At 48.5% G+C, this 20,484-nt stretch overlaps 1 protein-coding gene across 1 annotated transcript in view; it reads left to right on the top strand.

The window, feature by feature from the left end:
• Positions 1-2,480: 2,480 nt before the first annotated feature.
• The window catches only part of LOC122380685 (nephrin-like), a 50,745-nt gene continuing 32,741 nt past the window's right edge, over positions 2,481-20,484 (top strand). The window contains exons 1-3 of the mRNA XM_043364060.1: positions 2,481-2,608; positions 6,032-6,234; positions 6,898-7,005. Of these exons, the coding sequence (XP_043219995.1) occupies positions 2,502-2,608; positions 6,032-6,234; positions 6,898-7,005 (418 nt within the window). The 5' untranslated portion in view covers positions 2,481-2,501. The remainder of the gene's footprint in view (positions 2,609-6,031; positions 6,235-6,897; positions 7,006-20,484) is intronic.

A 20,484-nucleotide genomic window follows, 5' to 3' on the forward strand; every position in this document is an offset into this window, starting at 1 on the left:
CAGCGGGCCGGCGCACGGTGTGTTTTTGTTGTGCCCGCCGCGCCATAGTCGGACGGTCGCCTCGAAACAGGGCCTGGGGGACGAATGAGCGTGTCCGTCCTCCGTTATTGCTCCGACTGCGCGGAACTAGGCTGCGGCGACCGCGTCAAGCCGTGTTACTTGCGGTAATGTGGTGATAGCTCCGGTTTTAATGACGGCGGTCCGTCAGAAACGCGTCCGACTCTGCGGGTGGCCAGGGGTGCGGGATTCATTGCGCACTTGTATAGAGCGATAATCCTAAATTGTGACAACAGTTGCACAGCACGCGGTCCGATAAACCTGATAAATAGTGGGGATGGACGATTGCTTTGGTCGTCATCGGTTGACCTGAGTCGATCATTAATGTTGAATAGATGAAGTGAGGTGCTGAGTTAATAGTTTATTCATTATTGTTTGGACACGGGTGGACGATGATGACGGCAGAGCTGTGAATAACTGCGATCGTAGCTGTTACTGTTGCATCAGTTGGCTTGGACCTCCTGTGATTATTTGCTGTGGGCTCCCAGCGATTAGGTATGGTCTGGTAAATGGTTTGTCTCGTCAGAAAGTCTTCTACAGAAACTACAGATAATTAACAGTCCTTTTATTCCCTGCTCAAAGTATGATAGAATACATTTTCAGGGCACTTACCGCAATATTTATAGTCGTTGGCGTTTAATTCCTCATATTCAAGGTAAGCAAACAATTTCATATTTCCGGAAAGTACGGAGAGCGCATCTGCGTGCCTCTCCGGTCTGATGCGGGGGTTGTCCTAGCTCACAACTATAGCGATGTCCTGAGGCACCACTTTGCTCCGCCGCGCGGCGGCCCGGCGCGTGCCCAAGAGCCGTCGGAGCGGCCCGTCGACACCGTCGAGCCCACCCGGACCTCCAGCGTCGCCGCCGACGCTATGCCATCCATCGTCGGCCGGAAGTGCATTGCCGCGTGTAAACTCCAGCTGCAAGACGGTACGAAAAATGCACCGATGACGATCTTTTTTGAGCCGGCCGAGCAAATATTTGGACTGCGCGTTTCGCCGGAATAAACATGGCTCAGACTCTGGACGGATGTGCGAGGGAAAACAGAGGCGATGCTGGATTGATCTCGGCGGCACAGTGTGCTCCCATCTCTATCGGGGCACGTGACGTCATCAAAATGACGTCACGTTGGCGGACTAATTGTTTACAGTTATTCAGAGGGTGGGATGGTAAGGAAGCCTCCGAAGGCCACTCAGATCATTCGACTTGTCTTCGACCGTCAATCATAGATAGTTCGGACTGAATAGATTACATAGCGCTCCGGCACAGCGGCCACATAACCACTGTGCATACTGACCACAGATGGGCTTTCTGAGCAATACATACATCCAGCCGCTCGGTCAAGTCCCTGCGCTTGTGCGGCCGGCGATCGCACTGATAATGTCAGACATTAAATCAGCCAGTGGTTTTTTTCTGGCCATCCGCCGCTCGCGGGCACCCGGCGCTGCCCTCTCTCCCAGTCGATAACAAGCTCAATGTGCGCTCGGCCGCGACAGCTTAATTGGGCCCGAAGAGCACCGGTCGGCAATCTTCGCGGGTGCCTCGGCGATCCCCGACAACAAAACTGCCTGCCGCGTCAAATTACGGCGGCCGTGCAACAAATTTACTCCTGATCAGTGCCGGCGTTATGATTGAGAGGCACGCAGCCTGAACGGGCCACGTGAGCTGTAAACAACGTTAAACGCCCATCGGCGGCCCTTGCATCGGCGGCCGTCACTGCGGAGCCTGCTTAAAGCCTGTATTATTGCTGATTTATGCTTTCGGTAAATCAATTCACGTCGAACGGCCGCCTTTTTGTGAGAACGGCGGCGCCGATATGGCAGCTTTATTCATCCGCGATTTTTAGTCGCCGCAAACTGTATTTATCTAGTCTGCATCTGCTTTGACTGGCGCCGTTGAAGCAGAAAGCTTTCCTAAAAATGGCAACGAAACTTGGTGACAAAGCTGTCTGAATATGGACAATTGCTTTCATGACATGCTACAATGTTTTTTCCTAGATATATCTTCTGACTTAGTACACGGCAAATCGCTCATTTGTCATCCCTTGCATTGCCCTTTTGAAATAACCTCAAAGCAATTTTGTTGCGAGGCGTTTAGAGCCGCAGTTCAAATAACTGCCACTCCTGTCTCTCTCCACCCATTCACCTCCTTCGTATTCAGTGAACTTTCCGTTCAACTTTTGTAATTATGAAGTCTCAAAGCATCTGACTCTTCACAAAATATAAATGTTGTTTGCTTCGCAGCAAACCTCGGCCCTAGAATTGGTTCCAATCGCCTTTCTTGGTTTGGGTCGGATGCTGTTTTTATTGAGCATCATACAGAACACTTTAGAGGCTTTGATAGTTTGTAAACGTCGTGTTTCGCACCCTCATGAAATCACATGACCCCGCACTGACCGGTCGCCTGTCTGCGCCCACAGGTCACGTGACCGAGGTGGTCGGGGTGATGGGTCGTCCAGCCGACCTGCCTTGCGACACGAGCTCCTCCGACCCGGCCGACCAGGCCACGCTCGTGCTCTGGTACAAGGACGGCGAGAGCATCCCCATGTACAGGTACGTCATTCGATTCAGCATGTTCACCTTCAGCGTGACATCGCTTTCATCTCGTCATGCAGTTCCCCATGTACAGAGCTTCAGTGAGAACCCTGTCTTTGAGGAAGAGTAAACGCTTTACATGTTGGTATGCAAAGAAAATTTCACTTACGCCCCATGCGCATTGTACATCGAACATCACCCCTGTCTTCATTTACATGTATCGACAACTCCGTCATCTATGCATAGATATACAATCTATCCCATCTTAATCCAAAAGCAACGTCGTCCACATTCTTGTGCTGGTTAACTCCTGCGCGACATTCAGTCTGTCCTTACACAACACACACACAGTTCCCATGATCAAGCCGAAGTGCATGCCTGCCATTTTCAGAACTCCTCTGTGTGACCACTGCCCAGGCTTACTTCCATCAGCTCGTGAACGATTGCAAACCCACGCGAATTGCAGAATTAACCAGTGCATTCCATGCGAGGACGACCACATTTACAGCCGGCCTTAGGCCCGACAGGCTTGCTTGCAGTTATGCCTTTAGCTCATGCCAAACCTTTCGCTGGTCACTGACTTCCTTATCTTCCCTAAATCAATATAAAATACTCACGCCATGCGAGACTGGACGTGAGGTGTTATTCAGCCCTCAGCAAAATGTAGCCGTTATCTTGGTACTCGCAATGTATGCATGTTCACCTGAGTAAGTACAACAGGGATAATTGGATAATTGCTCCGATAATTGAAGGACATGCGCTGGCCAAACTAACTGCGGAGAACACCACTTCGAGTCTGCCGGAACTCATGCATATGCATTATGGGCCCAGGGGGTGACTTCAGATGACACAGCGGTGCTGCAAAATTAGTTCCCTTGAAACCTCTTGAAAGTTGCGTGCAACGTGAAATACACAGCTATTGTTGAAGGGTGTCTGGGGAGTATTACATTTTTATTGTTATTCGGGCCATTTCGGGCCATTGTTAAAACGCACAGTTATTGCTGAAGTGGGTCTACGGAGCGTAATTAAGTGTTTTTATGTGCGTATTATTCCGGGGAAGTATCGCTTGGTATGTGCCACTGCACCATTAGAAGACATTGGCGTTTGACGATAGAAAACAGGCAGGAATAATGTCTGATGTAATTTGAAGGTGTCGAAAATGACTCGAGTGCAGCTCCGTCATGAACCTAGCGAGACTAATTAAAAAGTGGAAGATAATTGGTAACGTCAAATAATAAGGTAGGACAGCCATAGACACATATCCACTATTGAGCATTGTACTTAACCCTCGCGGGCCCGGGGGGGGGGGGCGTTTTTCGCCCCCCCTGGCGAATATTTGCGATAGCTCCCGAACGCTTAGGGATAGGAAGGCGAAACTTTCAGTACCTTTTTTCCCATCAATTTGACATCTTCTGAAGTAAAAAATTCGGACCTAGCCCCCTTGATGACGTCACAAGGTCCATTTTTCTAGACCCCCGCACGGCAAACTTTGGCGTCACAGACGCAAACTTCAAATAGCTGCTAAAAATAGAGTTTTAGAGATAAAGACAAATTACGAGCACGGTTGTGTAGCGTTTGACCTAGAGAAAAATAGAAAAATAGTTTTGGTGACCTGAGGTCAGAGGTCAGGTCAACGACCCCGAAATGTGGTTTTAGTTTTTCGCAAATAACTTCGACAAAAATGGTCCTAGAGCTACGGCAGTGGTACCATCGCATTCGCCTTGTCAAGCCGCGTCGAATGATATATATTTTGTTCGGAAAAGGTCAAATTTTATGTTGACCTCATGTGACCTCGAATGACCTCTGGTTGACCTTGACACATGAAAGGTCGTTTATGATGGATTTGTACCCGCTGATCACGAATCTGGCATCTATTTTCCTCTAAGCCTTCATTTAGAGCTTCCGGTGTGCAAAATTGTCTTATTTATTATTACTAACTTGAATCAGTGAAATAGCCTCTAGCAGGGATACTCTTCTGTGACCTTGACCTTTGAGCAGCCTTGTATCGTAAGATGAACCATAAATAGGGAACTGATAAGCCTCAAAACATTTCAAAACATCTTGGAAGTTAGCACGCAAGATATGCGAAAAAGTGCCAAGTTTGAGGTCAATTTTGAGCGTGACCTTGACCTTGACCTTTCACTTTGAGCACATTTTCAGAATTCTTAGATTCTCTTCTTTCGTTTGACAGCCAATTTTGCCGGTTTGATGCAGCCTGCCGTCCTCTAGAAGACTTACTTTGAGATCACTACACATGTGGCGGTTTTTGCCTTTGACCTTGACCTCTGACCTTGAAAATTGACCTGAGGTCAAAAATTTTAGGTGCATTAGAATCGTCTCGTAAGGACCTTTCGTTTGGTATCGCTTTTGTTTCCGTAGCTCCCTTATTTACGGAGTTAGACAGGGGGGGCGAAAAACGCCCCCCCCCCCCCCGGGGCTGCGGTGGTTGGGATTACCCCCCGGGCCCGGCCGGGTTAAACCTGTCAGCACAGAGTGTGTCGCGAATCTCACGCATCTTCCCCTGCATCTGAAACCTTCCACAGTTTAGCCAGATATGCGCATAAAATGTGTCAGTAACGTTGTCATAGTTAACCAGAGACGTAATCCGCTCATAGCGTCATCACTATCGTGTGTACAATCAACATCCTCTGCTTTACTTAAATACTAAAGCACATACTTACATTTACTTTGCATCCTCTTACTTTACTTCGCTTTAACCAAAACTGTCTGCATCCCCCACAGCAAACAGCAACAGTATTCATGGTGGCATACGTAAATGCAATGTTTCTTGCACTGCTCATTGCTCATGTCATCCTCAAGGCCCTGTCCAATTTATTTTGTCGTTGACTGACACTACGTCCAATTTGTTTAATTATTGAACTGCTCGCTTCGATGGATGATCGATGATTAGGATGTGTATTACCATTCAAGCAATGCTGCGAACATTGATTCTGTCGACCCAAACTTCGTTGTTTGAAGAGAGGAGCGCTGAGTATTGATTTTGAGCTCAACTGGTTTCAAATGGTGCAAATTCCTGTAGTCTTGGACTTTGGCGTCCGTCATCAAATGATGCACGTTAATTTCAAATCAAACGGCGTTACAATACTAATCCCTCTCCCTGGCAACGAGTTCAGTCCCTTCAGACCAACTGCTGTGATAAAAACCTGAAATGGCACCAGGCCAAGTGATTATTTAAGTGGATTGGATTAGGATATCTGAGCGCAGTTATGTCATTATCCCACCACGTCGGCCGATCCTCACGTACTTATCTCATTGACCCTGCCTCCTACGCATCACCCTACTCTGAGATAATGGCGACCAATTCTGTCACCGTGACCTGCGCGGTCACACGAGTGACCTCTTGACCTGCGCCCGACCCCTGACGCGTTGGTGTGACCCCTGACGCGCCGCCGTGACCCCTGTGTCTGCGTGTGTCGCCAGTTTTGACGGCCGCGGGGGCCGCCCGCTGGCGGACCGCACAGTGGGCGCTCCTCCGCCCCGTGATGTGCTATTCGTAACACACATGGAGCGGTCCGCTCTGCGGCTGGCGGCAGTGGCCGCTCACGACGAGGGCCAGTACCGGTGTCGGGTGGACTTCCGGAACAGCCAGACCCGAAACTACCGCATCAACCTGACCGTCATAGGTAGGTGAGGGGGAGGGGGTTCATGGCCTAGATAAAAGGTAACTCTCTTGGAAGCTAATTATTGTGTCCGTATTGTATGACGTATAAATGTTCGTTGATTTTTAATTACCTTCTTTCTTGTCTTTCTTCATGTTGTATGTTTATCAGCTTGTGATCTTGATGAGCTGGGTTGTTGTCCGTGAATGTGTTGCTATTCTGCAATCTGCATATTTATCTGTAAATCTCGTACTATACGTTCCGATGGCGTTGGTCTTTCCCCATACGGTAAAAAAGTGCTAGCATTAATGTACATTCAGTTGATCTATACGATTCAGCGCGTATTGCGTCAACTGCCTGAACTGCATGACACATTGTGCGGGCGTCCATTGTCCAAACGCCATGTTCCACTTAAGGCTCGACTCAGGCACATATGCAAAGTCCTGAACAAAAATGCCGGCTCGGGGTGGGCTCATTCATCATATAGCACGTATGGCGCCTGAGACGGCGATGGTCCTGCTATGAGGTCCTGCACAGAACGGTGGGCCCGTGCAGTTTATCTTACACACCTTCCTACTTGGATTGAAACGCGCCTATGGCTCTTATAAGGTGCGCTGTGTCAAGGCTAGTGCGAAACGCACTATGACCTTGACACGACTATGACCTTGACCTTGACCTTGTTCGCAGTTCCGCCGGAGAGGCCAATTATCTTATACAACACGAGGACGGTGACGGGAAGGATCGGGCCTCTGCAGGAAGACGAGCCCCTGGAGCTGGTCTGCCTATCTCAGGGAGGTCAGTCACTTCTCACCTATCTCTTTGGATGCATTTGCTGCTAGCCTACTGCCAGATGGATAGTGGTATCATGCACTAATAAGTGACCGGGAATATCGTAATGCAACTATGCTTATTTCCTGTGGACCTTTCTCGTGCTCAATGCGTTTTTAGCGTGTATACCAACAACTGAACATTGATAGTGAGTACCACAATGCAATGGCATAACTATGCTTGTAATTTTTGGCACGCATGCGACCAGAAACTTCTACTTCAGCGCGCACAATGCCACTTTGACCTAATGGCTGCCTGAGTTTCGCGCTGTCCATCTTCATATATTTTCACCGGCTGGGACCGTTTCCGAGCCCACCGGCACCATTTCCATGATGGATGAGAGAGTTGCGTGTCATGACGTTAAAGCCAACTCGTGTCCCGTTTCGCCGGAGTCTGTCTTTACTCCTTCCAGCCCTCCCACCTTCCCTAAATCACCACCGCCCACTCCTCCCCGCTTCCTCCCCCACTCCCCTCCTCCCCACTCGGTCATTTTGTCATTCTGTGGCCAGTACATCCTCCCACTTTGAGCTGAAGTGCAGTGGCCGCCCACACCCCCAGGTTGAGCGCCGCTCTCGATTCACGACCTCCCGGATACCGTCCGTCCCTCCCTCCGACCGGTAATGTGACGACACGTCTGGAGGCGCCCACGCCGCGCGGTTCGCCGGGGTGACCCGTATAGGTCGGCTGTATACCAGCCACCGTCTGAGGGATTCGCACCGCCGTCTAAGGCCACCCACTGCCCGCCGAGCCGAGAGCTGAGACCCGGCAATTTTGGCCGTTAAACGACACGGATCGATCCAAAGTGCGCCCCAAAGTGGCTCGGCGCTATATCCGGCGGAGGCCGGTGCCGCGCCGCAGTCAATTTCGGTTCGGTCACGGTAGGCTTCTGCGGAGCCGCGGCGCAAGTCAGCTGTTCATCGCGCGCTGTCGGTGCTAGCTCACCTGCAGTGACGTCACACAGGTCGAGTGACGTCATTAATTTGGGGTTAAACTGATCTGGGGCGGCGGACGCATGTATTTATTACTCGGCACCACTGGCGGTCGCAGCCGCTAGCAAAAGGGGGGGCCAAACTCACACTCGCGGGACATAACATTTATCCGTCACCGGAGGGGGGGGGGGGGTGTTCGGCTCATTTTTACGTCCACGAGGCGCCGCGCAGTTGGCCATACTTATGCTTCATCCATCTCATTCTTGCGTGGAATCTTTAAGCTCAATTTAAGGCAAAATCACCAGTTCCATTTCTCGTCCCACGGTGTTTCCACCGGTCGGGCCACTGCACCATGGCGACGGATCGGTGTAGCACTTATACTGGAAGGTCGGGCACGAGGATTCATGACCTTACCACTTAAAACAATTCGGAAAAGTACAGATACCTACCTCTTGCTTTGAACAAGCATGTGAAACCCAGAGAGCATTTTCAGACTATGACATTTACCCATATACGAGTAGTTGTGTGGCGGCGGGAGAGAGTAGGTAGGTACACCGTCCACCGACCTCTGGAGACCAAAGGTTCCTGGCTTTCAAAATTGGCATCTGAGGGCCGCGCGCGACTCCTGCGGGCTTCGCAACGGCTCTATTGGGGCTCACTCAAATGCCTAGGCCTCATGCTAAAAAGACTGGCCCTGAGCCCTGAGGACTTCATCAGTCTCTGCCAGCCCCAGGCCCCAGGACAACGGCTCATGGGGCCCCGACGTCGAAATATGAGTGAATCTACGCGGGACCATCAGGACGTAAAGTGATCTCGATCAGGACCAACGTAAGGCTGTGCAGGAGTCTGCGTAAGCCCTCTGATCTTCAGAAGCCCACCCATGTATGTTTTCACTTAGAGGCCAGTTTAGGGCGCTCAGAGACCAGTACAGGGCCTGCAAACTGCAAAGGCCAGTAGTTTGAGACCATCAGAGACCGAGTTGGGCTCTCAGAGGCTAATGTGGGTCCTTGCTCATTACAGGCCAACATGGGACCCTCAGAGGTCAGTGTGGGGCTCTAAAAGACCGGCATGAGCCGTCGTTGGACCCCAGAGGCCAGCAGAGGGCCCTCGAAGGCCAAGATGGGCCTTCCTCAGAGGTCAATGTAGGCCCTTAGAGGCCGGCATCAGGTCTTTAGCAGCCAGTGCGGGGCCCTCATTGGCACCTAAAGGTTCGTCTTGGGACACCAGAGACAGAAATAAGGCCACCAGAGACCGGTGTGAGACGCTCAGACGCCGGTTGGGGCCCCTGAGGCCGGTTAGGGGCCCTCATAGGCCAGATGTGGGGCTTCAGAGGTCGATGTGGGCTCTTAGCGGCCAACATGGGCGCTTGACCGCCACTGAAGTTCCCTCAGAGGTCAGTGTAGGACGCTCAAAGACCGGTGTGGGAGCTATATTAATAGCTGGGAGTGGGTTTTTTGAGCCTCGTGACGATCGAATAAGGGCCAGGGCCCCATACACCTATGGGGGCCCATCGGTTGTTTGAGAGGGAGGGGGGGGGGCAAATGATATGATGGCCCCCTTTATTGGCCTTTGGGGGGGGGTCATGGCTCTGATGTCCCCCCCCCCGCGACCGCCACTGTGTACACATTACACACAGGCCTCTGAGATTGCATACTTAGTAGCTCATGCAAACTCTATGCAGGCCCCGGAGGTCCCACGCTAATCCTTAAGAAACCAAGCCGGCATACGGCGTCACCACCGGGCTTCTGAGGTGCACAGCACCAACCCATGAGGTCTTACTTTAGTCACTGCCGAAGAGGGTCTCATGCCAGCCATTGCTGGGCCTACGAGAGCCTCAAGTAAACCCACGCTGATATTCCATATAAGATCCGGCCATACTCGTGAACCGGTGCCAGCGACGCTGACCGCCAAATTGACAGAATGCGAAACTGAGCCTACTCATGAGTGAAATTTACGTCCTTTGATGGCGCAAGAAAGAAAATGAAACACACAAAAAGCTTTCTAGGACTTTTGTTCGATCTGAAAGGTGGGGCCAAAAGATAGTATGGCCCTACCTTTCAGCACCAAAGGGGGGGGGGGCATCGCCCCCGTGCCCCCCCTGGGACCGCCTATGCTCGGCACATGCAAATTAGGGGCAGCAAATCGCCATCAAAAGCCATTCCAGTTATTTGATAATACGAAGCTGACAGACTTTGGTATTATCGGTCAACAGTAGGTATGCATTAAATGCGTATGTCTCGACTACTACACCTTTTTGCGTTAGCCTTTGACCATTGGGCAAAACATTTGTACACATTCGCCATATAGGTGGCGCTACAAATGGTCGGTTGGTCACAAAGAATCACCATTGTGCAAAACTATTCGGCGATCTTCCCCTATAACTCGACATTGGACAAATGGTTCAACATTGTGCAAAACAAATCGTCAATGGTCGAAACTATTCGTCATATGCCGAGCGAGCTCGCTCAATGCCGAATTCTGGCGAAGTGTTAAACTGTTTTGCGGATCGCTCATTTCAGTGTTCAATCTGTTTTGCTGAATGGCTGAAATGAAACACACCACGCCGGAATAGTTGTGCTCTATGCCGATTGTCGAAGTGGCTCCTCAAACAGTTATGACGAATGGTTGAATTCAAATGCAAAAAGGTGTATTGCCATAAATGGAATGGACAGGGAATAGAGTACCTAAGGCCTTGCTTTACATGAGTTATTTCTTACAGCCTAATGATAACCTTTACACATGCTGGTAATTGTTCCAGCGATCGGAAACGATTTAGAGTTCATTCTTATAAGACGTCACAGACAGCATCTTAGCGATGGCTTTTTAGCTAAGTCTGTAAATATGTTGCCTTGTTTCGGACACGCAAAATGTGCTGTTATTTTTGTAGTCCGAGCAGCCTGATTTACCTTTGGGTGAAATGGCTTACAACTTTTGAGTAACGAAAAATGTGGTTTGCATTGGAGCTTGACTGACAAGGTTACTTAGCGCTAATCCCATTAGGAGGCCATGATTTCTATGAAAATTACCTCTTCCATTATCAGTTTGGACGCCAAGAGATCATCAGGGTACAAAGTTCGGCAATTTCAGGAGTCGTTAAGCTGGCGTGGACATGCATGTTTCATGCGCTGCGAACAGCCTACCTTATTGGCTGAAAGGATAAACGTGGTGGCTGCTAGATGAACGATGAAACACTGAACAGACTGACGGGGATTACTTTAAAAAGCGCTGAAAGATTTGAGATGTTTTGCTTGTTTAGAAAAGGAAGAGCTATCACACATTCAGCTTTAAAATTCGAGACCAATAATGGAAAATTTCGTTTCCATTTCGAAATCAAGATAGTGCAAGGAAGAGTAATGATTTCGCAATGCTGTATTTCAAATCCTCTCATGTATTTTACAAAATTGCTACTTTTTCGTGCCGTTAAAACAGGCATCACATTTCCAGCACCAATCCGGTTTTTCGATATACAGCGCCCGGATCAACAAAACCGAGTGTCGGGTGTCGTGAGGCACGCGACCCGAGCGCGCACCACGCCTCCGCTCGACGCCCACTGTGCGGCGAGATGAAAGCGCCGAGCGCTCCGGTTCTCACGTACCTACTTAGAGGTGTGTCACCGAACAAATTACCGCGCCCTGCCGGAGAATCCAATAGTGCCGCGTCTGTGTCGAATGTCGCGGGGATGTTGTATCAACTGTAGACGGAGGCTCATGGATAATCCGTGCGATGGCGAAAGATGTCGCATTTGTTGTGATAGATCCTGGAAATTTAGAAACAAAACTCAAGGGTGTCTTTGAGTTGACATTGTTTATTTGACAGTGGGATATGGTAGGCATTCGTGACAAACATTGGAAATGCTCTATGAAACAACATCTGGCGAAAATGCTGAATGAATCTTCCGGGTGGGTCGAATGCTGTCGAGAAATTAATGAATATTTATTTAGAGCGTCTAGTTCAACACAGAAAAATAATAGAAACGACAGTGTGTACCAGGAGCAGCTGAGTGCACTGCAGCTGATAATTTGGATGGTAATATCAGATGACCCGGAACCCCCTGAGAGTGGACGGTAGGTATCTCTCGGAGTATATAGACATCTCCCTCTGTGCGCTAGCCTGCTCAGTGCGCACATCTCATCGAGCTGAATAATTCATGACATCGGCGGTGGTTCGGGTCGGCTCCGGTCGGGAGCTGCGGTCGGCTCCGGTCGGGAGCTGCGTCCGGCTCCGGTCGGGAGCTGCGTCCGGCTCCGGTCGGGAGCTGCGTCCGGCTCCCACGAACTGGGAAATGGCCGAGACTGTCGCGGAAGTGAACAACTCGAGCGTTCGGCAGAATCAATTTGCACCCGAATTGTGGAGAGTTGAGTTGTTGAGTAGACGTCTTGAGAAGTTTGCTGGGAAGAAACTATCAATCTTCGAATGAAAATGTTTTATCTTTGCAACCGAATGTGTTTGGAGCTAATGAAGCATACATCAGCCACATAAATAATTTATATGCGTATTTAGATTAGTGCTGTATTTTAGGCATTCATTACAGGATGATTCGATTTTGTATGGACATACCGCCGTTCGATTTTGTTTATGTTTTCCTGGTGCTTACCTATCCTGCCAAAAAAACTTCCACGTCTCCGGATTTTTTTAAAGCATGAAAATAAGCCCTCATGCTGTCATTTTATAGCAGGACAAATAAAGGATGGCTATCTATAAAAAACATACAGGTGCATAGTGACGAAATTGCATTTCTAGCCATGAAGATAGCATGAACGTTGACAACTGCTACATTCAACTGATAACGCCTTCATTGCGATTGGATGCGTAAATGATACCAGTGATGCTGCAAACTCCCAGAGCAAGGCGGCGTGTGATAAAAGATTTACGAGAGCGGCGGAACCATGGTGCCGGAAACTGCCGTGCGCCGCGTCGCGCGATCCGGTATGGGACACTGCATCTTGACGTGTCCAGCGGCGCGTCATGGCGCGACCAATTATATTTCCAAACTGCCTTTTGATGGAGAATAATCGCCTCTGATTGCAGACTTGCCGCCGTTAAATTGAGCCCATATATCTCATAGATCAAACGTCCCAGCTCAAAAGCAGACTGGCCAGGTCTAACAGCTGGCCGAAATGTTTATTCAATTTATTCAATTTCCGCTCGAATATGACATGCTTATTTTTGGTGCGTGGAGATAAGTTACTTGACTTGACGTGTTTTGCGATAGTGGTGTGGATCTTGTTGCTCACAGTCACGTGAAACGACAAAGCGAGGTGACGAGAACATTTCATTTGATTAAATTAGGGGTACTTAATGGTCACGCTATATTTGGGATTTGCTTCACATGGTCCGTGACAGCGACTATACTTCACAGCAATTTTGAAATTAGTGTAATGACTTATTATGATACATATTCAATGAAAATGAATGAAAATGAGGATAGCACATGCTGAACATTATGTGAAATAAAAATGTATGGCCACTTCTCACGCATTTAGGTGATCCACGAAAGTGGCGTATCCAGGATCTTGAAAAAGGGGAGGCCAAACCTGTTCAAGGGGCCCCACCCTTACCTTAGGGGCCCCAGCAGTGGCGTACTTAACCCACGCCCAGGTGCGGTTCTTTGCCACTTTCACCATGTAAGGGAGCCTTTTTAGGCACACTCGGCAATCTAAAAAGAAGAAAACGTGAAAAAGTCATCGATATCGATAGCTCTGTACGTAGTGTACAATTTATTTCAGCAGTAGGCATACAGTTTTTTTTTTTTGCTTTGGTCGTCGCCGGGACCACTAAAGATTATCAAAAGCAAAATGTTTCGTCAATTTTTTACGATTGTGATATTTTTCAAAGGGAAGATGTTAATCTCTTAGTGTCTTGCGCTGGTGCCTGGTTGAGGGCTGATACCCTTAACCCTCGCCCTGGCAGGGCATTTTTCATAACACGGCCTGGCAGGGGGGGTCGATGCGACCCCCCCCCCCTTCGCGATTGGCTCCTATGGCACCTAGAAACACCAAATTTGGTAGGTAGGTGGACCCTCTGGAGTTCTCGCCCCTGTGCAAATTTGGTTGCTCTAGGTCAGTATTTAGGGGGGTTTTGGGGGGTATAAATGTAAAAATTTCGCTAAAAACAGGTCAAAGGTTTTTCGCTTATAACTTTTGATCTAATTAAGATAGAGCAAAAAGAAAAGCACCAGTGAACTCATCACGTCAAGGCGCGTCGAATGATATACTTTTTAGCTTGCTTAAGTGTACTTAAAGTTTTTCTTTAATTTTAAGTAAACTTTAATTAATTAATTAAGTTCAGGTAAACCAAATTGCATCATATTGCAAATCTTTCGATTCGGCTGATCACCAGGAACACTATGATACCATTTTTAAAGCTCTAGCGTCATTATGTGCCAAGTTATTAGCAAAAACGTCATTTGACCTCAGTTGACCTCATTTGACCTGACCCATGGATAAGTAGGGGAGAGCGGGGCCAGTTGAAACACGGGGTCAGATGAAACATGGCTTTATTTTCAACAATATGCAACATATGGCGTTGCCGACACCACTGCGCATCCGCGCTCGACCACTCCCTTTGTCAACGGCGTTTGGGCGGCAAACGGACGGTAATTTTGATTTGACACTTGTTTTTGTGTTTTTGAGGGGCGTTTGGGAGAAATCGTTTTTATGAATATTTTGTGATATCTCATATACCTTTGTTTGCTGAAAGAAGAACTCTTGGCTCCGGAATAACACCTTATTTGGCCCTTCATTCAGCATGATGCCGTCCCTCCAGCTCGTTTGACATGTGCTTTACGGCGCGTGCGAGATGGCGGGAGCGGATGGGGTCAATTGAAACGCTTCTCTGAGGGTCAGTTGAAACAGGGCCACAGGCCGTTTCAATGGACCCCGGTGACCTTTGCAATGGTTATTGTTCAGGGGCTGTAAACATTAAAGGAAATAGTCCACCTTTGAAATGAGATTTTGAACTGAAATAGTACACTGAGAAAAAAATTATTCCCCTGGAACACCTTTAATGGTGTGTACCAAACTGCACCTCGCTGGGGTGTCAGACGGGTGTCACTTTTGACACCAATACAGGTGTCATTGGGAATGAAACACCGGGTGTCTGACACCCTTTAACCCGGCAGTTGCTGGGGTATTTCGCCACCCACCGTTTGCTGGGGGGGGGCGTTAAACGCCCCCAGCCGATAACTCGAGAACCAATAGGCGCAGCGAAACGCACGGGGCGGCAAACGAAAGAACGCGACGAGACGCTTCAGATGAGTACTTTAAAGTTGAATTTCGAGGTCACAGGTCAGGTCAAGGTCAGGTCAAACACCTGAAATCGGGCTTTCAGTAGCATGGACTTCAGGACTTCGCAATGGGCGCCTCTCGTCATAAACTCTGTCAAAACGGTGCACAATCCATCATATAAGGCCTACAAGAGTGTCAGCTCCATGCAGGGGTCAGTCAAGTATAGGTCAGGGTCAAGGTCAGGTCAACCGGGCAGGCACATATCCCCGAAAATAGAAACTGATATACGCAGCCTGTGACACATGTTTTATGGGTAATTTGGGGCGTAGAACACGATGGTGACATTCATTTTATCATATGTGTACGTGTTTGGCTAAAAAAGTTCAATTTAAGAAATTAATGTATCATGGTCGTGAAGTAGTCACGAGAAATTGCCAAGATTCAGTTCAAGATTTTGGAAAATGCGGATCCATAATCAATAATCGAAGATAGCCATTTGATTGTTCATGGTATTGGCAGTCTAATGGCGTTTACGGCATGTCTATATGTCTATTCTGTGATTTTATAAGATTTTTCGAACATATGCCGTTTTTGGTCGAAAACTCAGAAATCATGACGTCACTAAAACCTCGATATCGCAAAAAAATTTCCGACCGATTTTTTTGAAACTTTGTCACAATAAACTTCAATCAATTCCCTACAGGTACCCAAAATTTGGCGCGCCTGCGGCGCGCCGTTTTTATGCTATGGCCCGACGAAAAAAGTGGGGGCGTTTAACGCCCCCCCCAGCAACTCGCGGGTTAAGGTGTCTGACACCCTTTTGGGCGCACACCCAAAAGGGTGTCAGACACCCGGTGTTTGATTCCCAATGACACCTGTATTGGTGTCAAAAGTGACACCCGTCTGACACCCCAGCGAGGTGCAGTTTGGTACACACCCTTAAAGGTGTTACGAGAGTGTCCATTGGATGCCAAAAAAGGTGTCGACACATTCTTACATTTATTGGTTCAAACAGGCATATCGCATACATACATGGCATTCCTATCTTGTATACAGCAACAAACTATAAAGTACAAAAAATATGGGCTCTATATTTACGGAGAAATCCAATGAAAACTCACCGAAACACATCGGGTCCACTCATAGTGAGAAGTTGCTCGCATTTCAGCAATGATAATTAACCGTCGATTATCTCCAACCAGATGTTATTCCGCAGTTCACTTGCTTTCGTTTCCATGGTGCAATGCTGTGTTGTCATCCTCACTCCAGACTTCAAATTTCACCGAGTACCGCCCGCCTCCTCATTTGAATAAACACGGAGCAAGCTACAAATAAAAGCTAAACATTATCATTAACGCACAATCACTTGAAGAAGTACACTGCGAACAACGTTCGGCGCCACTATATCCACATAAATTCAAAAAAGCCCTGCCATCACTCACACCGCACACGCACCACGTGGCCACGCCGCCGCCAACTGAAATCTAACGGCTTTCCTGCAAGGTGGCGCTTTTTGATCTTCGCATATGGTTGACGCCGCGTGACCGGCACACAAATGACGTCACACAATGCAGCTTGCTGATTGGGTAATGATTCAAACCACTGGACCTGCTGTGGTTTCTAGCCAGTGCTACGGAGTCAGAGTCGGAGTCTGATGGAGTTGGCAGTTCTGGCCGGAATAGGAGTCCATTTTGGAAGACAGAGCGGGAGTCCGAGTCACTGAAAATCCGTTAGACACCGCATCCCTGGTTCCTAACACAAGTGACGTCAGAACAATTTATGTGATGATTTAGGTTCGAATACACGACAGCTTTCAAACATTTCATGACTCATGCTGGAATGTTCCTCAACAAATGACAACACACGTGAAGGTATCACAAGGGTATCAGATCCCTTTTAAGGAACATTTTTTTTACACCTTTTGAAGTGTTGATGGTTTAGGGTGTTTGACACCCGAATGGATGTTGGTGTAGGACACCCATTAATGTGTCTTTCTGAATCCCATTATGGTGTGTTTAAAAGCGCGTTGCACTTGAAGGTTGTCATCGTGGTGTTGTACACCTCCATGATTCCCAAAACAACATTTTTGACACCAATCTGGGCGTTATATATGACACTGCAATGATGTCCGACACCCGTGAGACACCCCATGGGAATATTTTTCCTCATTTTTTTCACGCTGTTTTTGGTGTCAAATCCTTTTGCAAGTGTCAATGTGACACCTCTAGCAGTGTCGGACACTCTTAACATTCCGCTTCAATAAATGGCAACACCTGTGAAGGCATCATAAGGGTGTCAGATGCTTTAAAAAAAAAATTGACACCTTTTAGGGTGTTTGATACCTTAGAGTGTTTGATACCCGGATGGGTGTGGGTGTCGGACACCTATTAAGGTGTCATGCTGAATCCCATTAAGGTATATATAAAACGCTCGCATGCGAACGAACACTTGAAAGGGTGTCATCGTGGTGTTGTACACCTTAATGATTCCCTAAACAGCATTTTTCAACACCAATCTGGGTGTTCGATGACACCTCCAATGGTGTCTGACACCCGTAAAACACCCCTGGGGAATAATTTTTTTTCTCAGTGTAGTTTAATAGAGCTCAATTTTTGACCCCTTTTTCTCCAGCCTTTTGCTTGAAAGCACACTATAGCCTGAGATATTTCTCATTTTTCTCATCCGCCCATTTTACCATAGTCTATGTACTTTATGTCACCTATTACGAGGAACTTTGCACTTTTAGCTTTCCAACGACCTATTGAATGTAGCATTTGGAAAAGTAAACCGGACAAAATATCTCCTTAAGAAAGTGGCCTTAAAGAGGAAAACATCCCATTGTTAAGGATAGGTGCAATTGACCCCATGGGCTGGTTCAATTGACCCTCGCATCGGAGTCATTTGAAACGGGCGTAGAGCTGTTTTATAAGCATGCGTTTGGCAGCAAAATATGTTTGAAACATAATTTTACATATCTTAAAATAAAGCCAAAAGAGCATATTTTTTCATGGCATTGTGCATTTTTCGATATGACAACTAGATCTCGCTGTGCATGTCAATATATAAAAAGTGGTTCAACTGGCCCCGCTCTCCCCTACACCAAACAAAGAAGCACCAAGTGACCTGCTGTTAAAAGGGACCCTCCCACCTTAACATTAGTTTTGGGTTGAGATAGCCAAGTTTGCGGCCAGGCTCAGAAACCACCATTTATCCTGGTCGCAACCCCCGCAGCTTTATGGTGTTCAAGAAATTTCTTCCCTTTACTTGCAGGGTGGGACCAGCGTGGTCCCTATCTCTTAACCATTACGGGAATCTGATGACGTCATCAGGCTTTCGAACGTCCGTTAAATGTTTGACTAAAACGTTTTGTAGCACGCGGTGGTATATGCTGCTTTGCGCGCAACAAATGCCGCACTTTCAAATAAAGTCGCTAGGAACAGCGGAGATCCCAAAAAGTAAACAAAAGTAAAAGTCTAATATCTTGAAAACCGGTGAATATTTTTCGGTGAAATTTGGTGGATATTCGTTTTTGCTCTTTCTGAACCGAGCGACATCACTTTCATGCCAATTCATTAACTTTTTTGAAGGTGGGAGGGTCCCTTTAAGTACTGTGGTTTCAAAGCACAAAAGTGATAGAACGAAGCGGATATCTCCAGTATTTTCCGAATTTATTATTTTCCCATAGGCTTAACATTACGACGTAATGACCTCTAACTGACCTCAGGTCAGTGACCTCAAAAAACCCGAACTATATGTTATACAACTCGGTGAACTTAGCACATCCTGAAAGTTTGCAGGAAATCAGTCCAAAACTGTGAGTTGGACAGGTGCAAAAAGAAAATTGAAATTTGACCATGACCTTGTACCGGTTTTTCTGACCTGGTGACCTGATCCAAGGTCACCCGGACCTGAAATTATCAGGTCATATGTAAAAAGGTTGCCCCATAGGCTGTGCCAAATTTGGCGGCGCGCACGCCGCCGTTTTTACGCTATCTTCGAAAAACCTTAGGGGGGGGGGGGGGTCGGGGGTCGCATCGACCCCCTCCCCTGCCAGGGCGAGGGTTAACTTTAGAAGGGCCCGACTCGGGTTGAGCTCTGATCTAGACTCTGATGGCTCTATGTCGCCCACATTGGCCTCACTCCGACCTCTGAAGGCCCATTCTGGCCTCTGAAAGCCCCCCACCGGCAACAGAGTGAACCACGCTGGCCTCCGGGCCCCATAATGGCCTCAGGAGACCCATGCTATGGCTGACCCCCCCCCCCCGCTGGCTCTTGGAAGTCTTTGAGTCAATCTGACGACCTTATGTCGCCTTCGAACCCACGCCGGTCTCTAGAAGCCCATGATGCCCCAGCTGAGGGTCCCACGCCGGCCTTTAAGGGCCACTCCTACCTCAGGGGGCCCAAACATGCATAAGATCTGAAAAGTAGCTGACGAGGCCCTCGAGGTGGCCTCTATTGGCCCGATGCCAGCCTATGAAGGCCCGCGCTGGCTTCTGAGGGCCCAGCACCAGCCTCCGAAAGTCTGAAGTCAAATGACAGATGGCCCCACGCTGGCCTCAGGGGGTTCACGCTGGTCACAGAGTGCCCCACACTGGCCTAAGAGGGCTCCACATTGTCTTTAAAGGGCCCCAAGCTAGTCTCGGTGGCCAATGGGCCTCAATCTGACCTAAGAAGGCCCCATGTCTGAGTCTCATGTCTGGGGCTTAAAAGACCCCACGCTGGACATAGACGTCTTAGAAGGCCCCACACTGGCCTTAGAAGACCCCAAAATGGCCTTAGAGGGGCCCCACGCTGGCCTTAGAGGGCTGAGCGCTGGCTCCTTAGGGCTCTACACCAGCGTCAAAGGATCCCACGCTCGAGTCTAAGCTTCTTTATGGCCGCCAAAGCGACATCTGAGGGCCCACGCTAGCCTCTGGGTGCGGCCATCAAATGACATTTTAAGATAGTTTGACGCAGTTTGACTTTATTTATGCTTGGGTCAGTACTTTGGATGAGGCCCTGAAGGTCGTTTCTCTTGGGACACTCAAGCAGGCACATACTCAGGATTTCGCCCAGGAGGGGGCCGCCTGCTCTCAAAGGGGCCCACGGATCACCCGGATGCCGCTGTCAACCCAGGCAGGGGCGTATCCAGAGCCTTTCGATGAGGGGATTGGGCACAGTGGGCCCGGTCCCCCTTGCAGACGGGCCCCTCTGTCCGTCTGTCTGTCTGTCTGTCTGTCTAAGCCCTGAGAAAATGTGCAAAATTGGCAGGTAAAAATATCTTCTTTTTTTTTGCTTGAGAAGAATGCATA

The sequence above is a fragment of the Amphibalanus amphitrite genome, unplaced genomic scaffold, assembly GCF_019059575.1.
Source record: "Amphibalanus amphitrite isolate SeventyFive unplaced genomic scaffold, NRLGWU_Aamphi_draft 000104F_arrow, whole genome shotgun sequence".
NCBI lineage: Eukaryota > Metazoa > Arthropoda > Thecostraca > Balanomorpha > Balanidae > Amphibalanus > Amphibalanus amphitrite.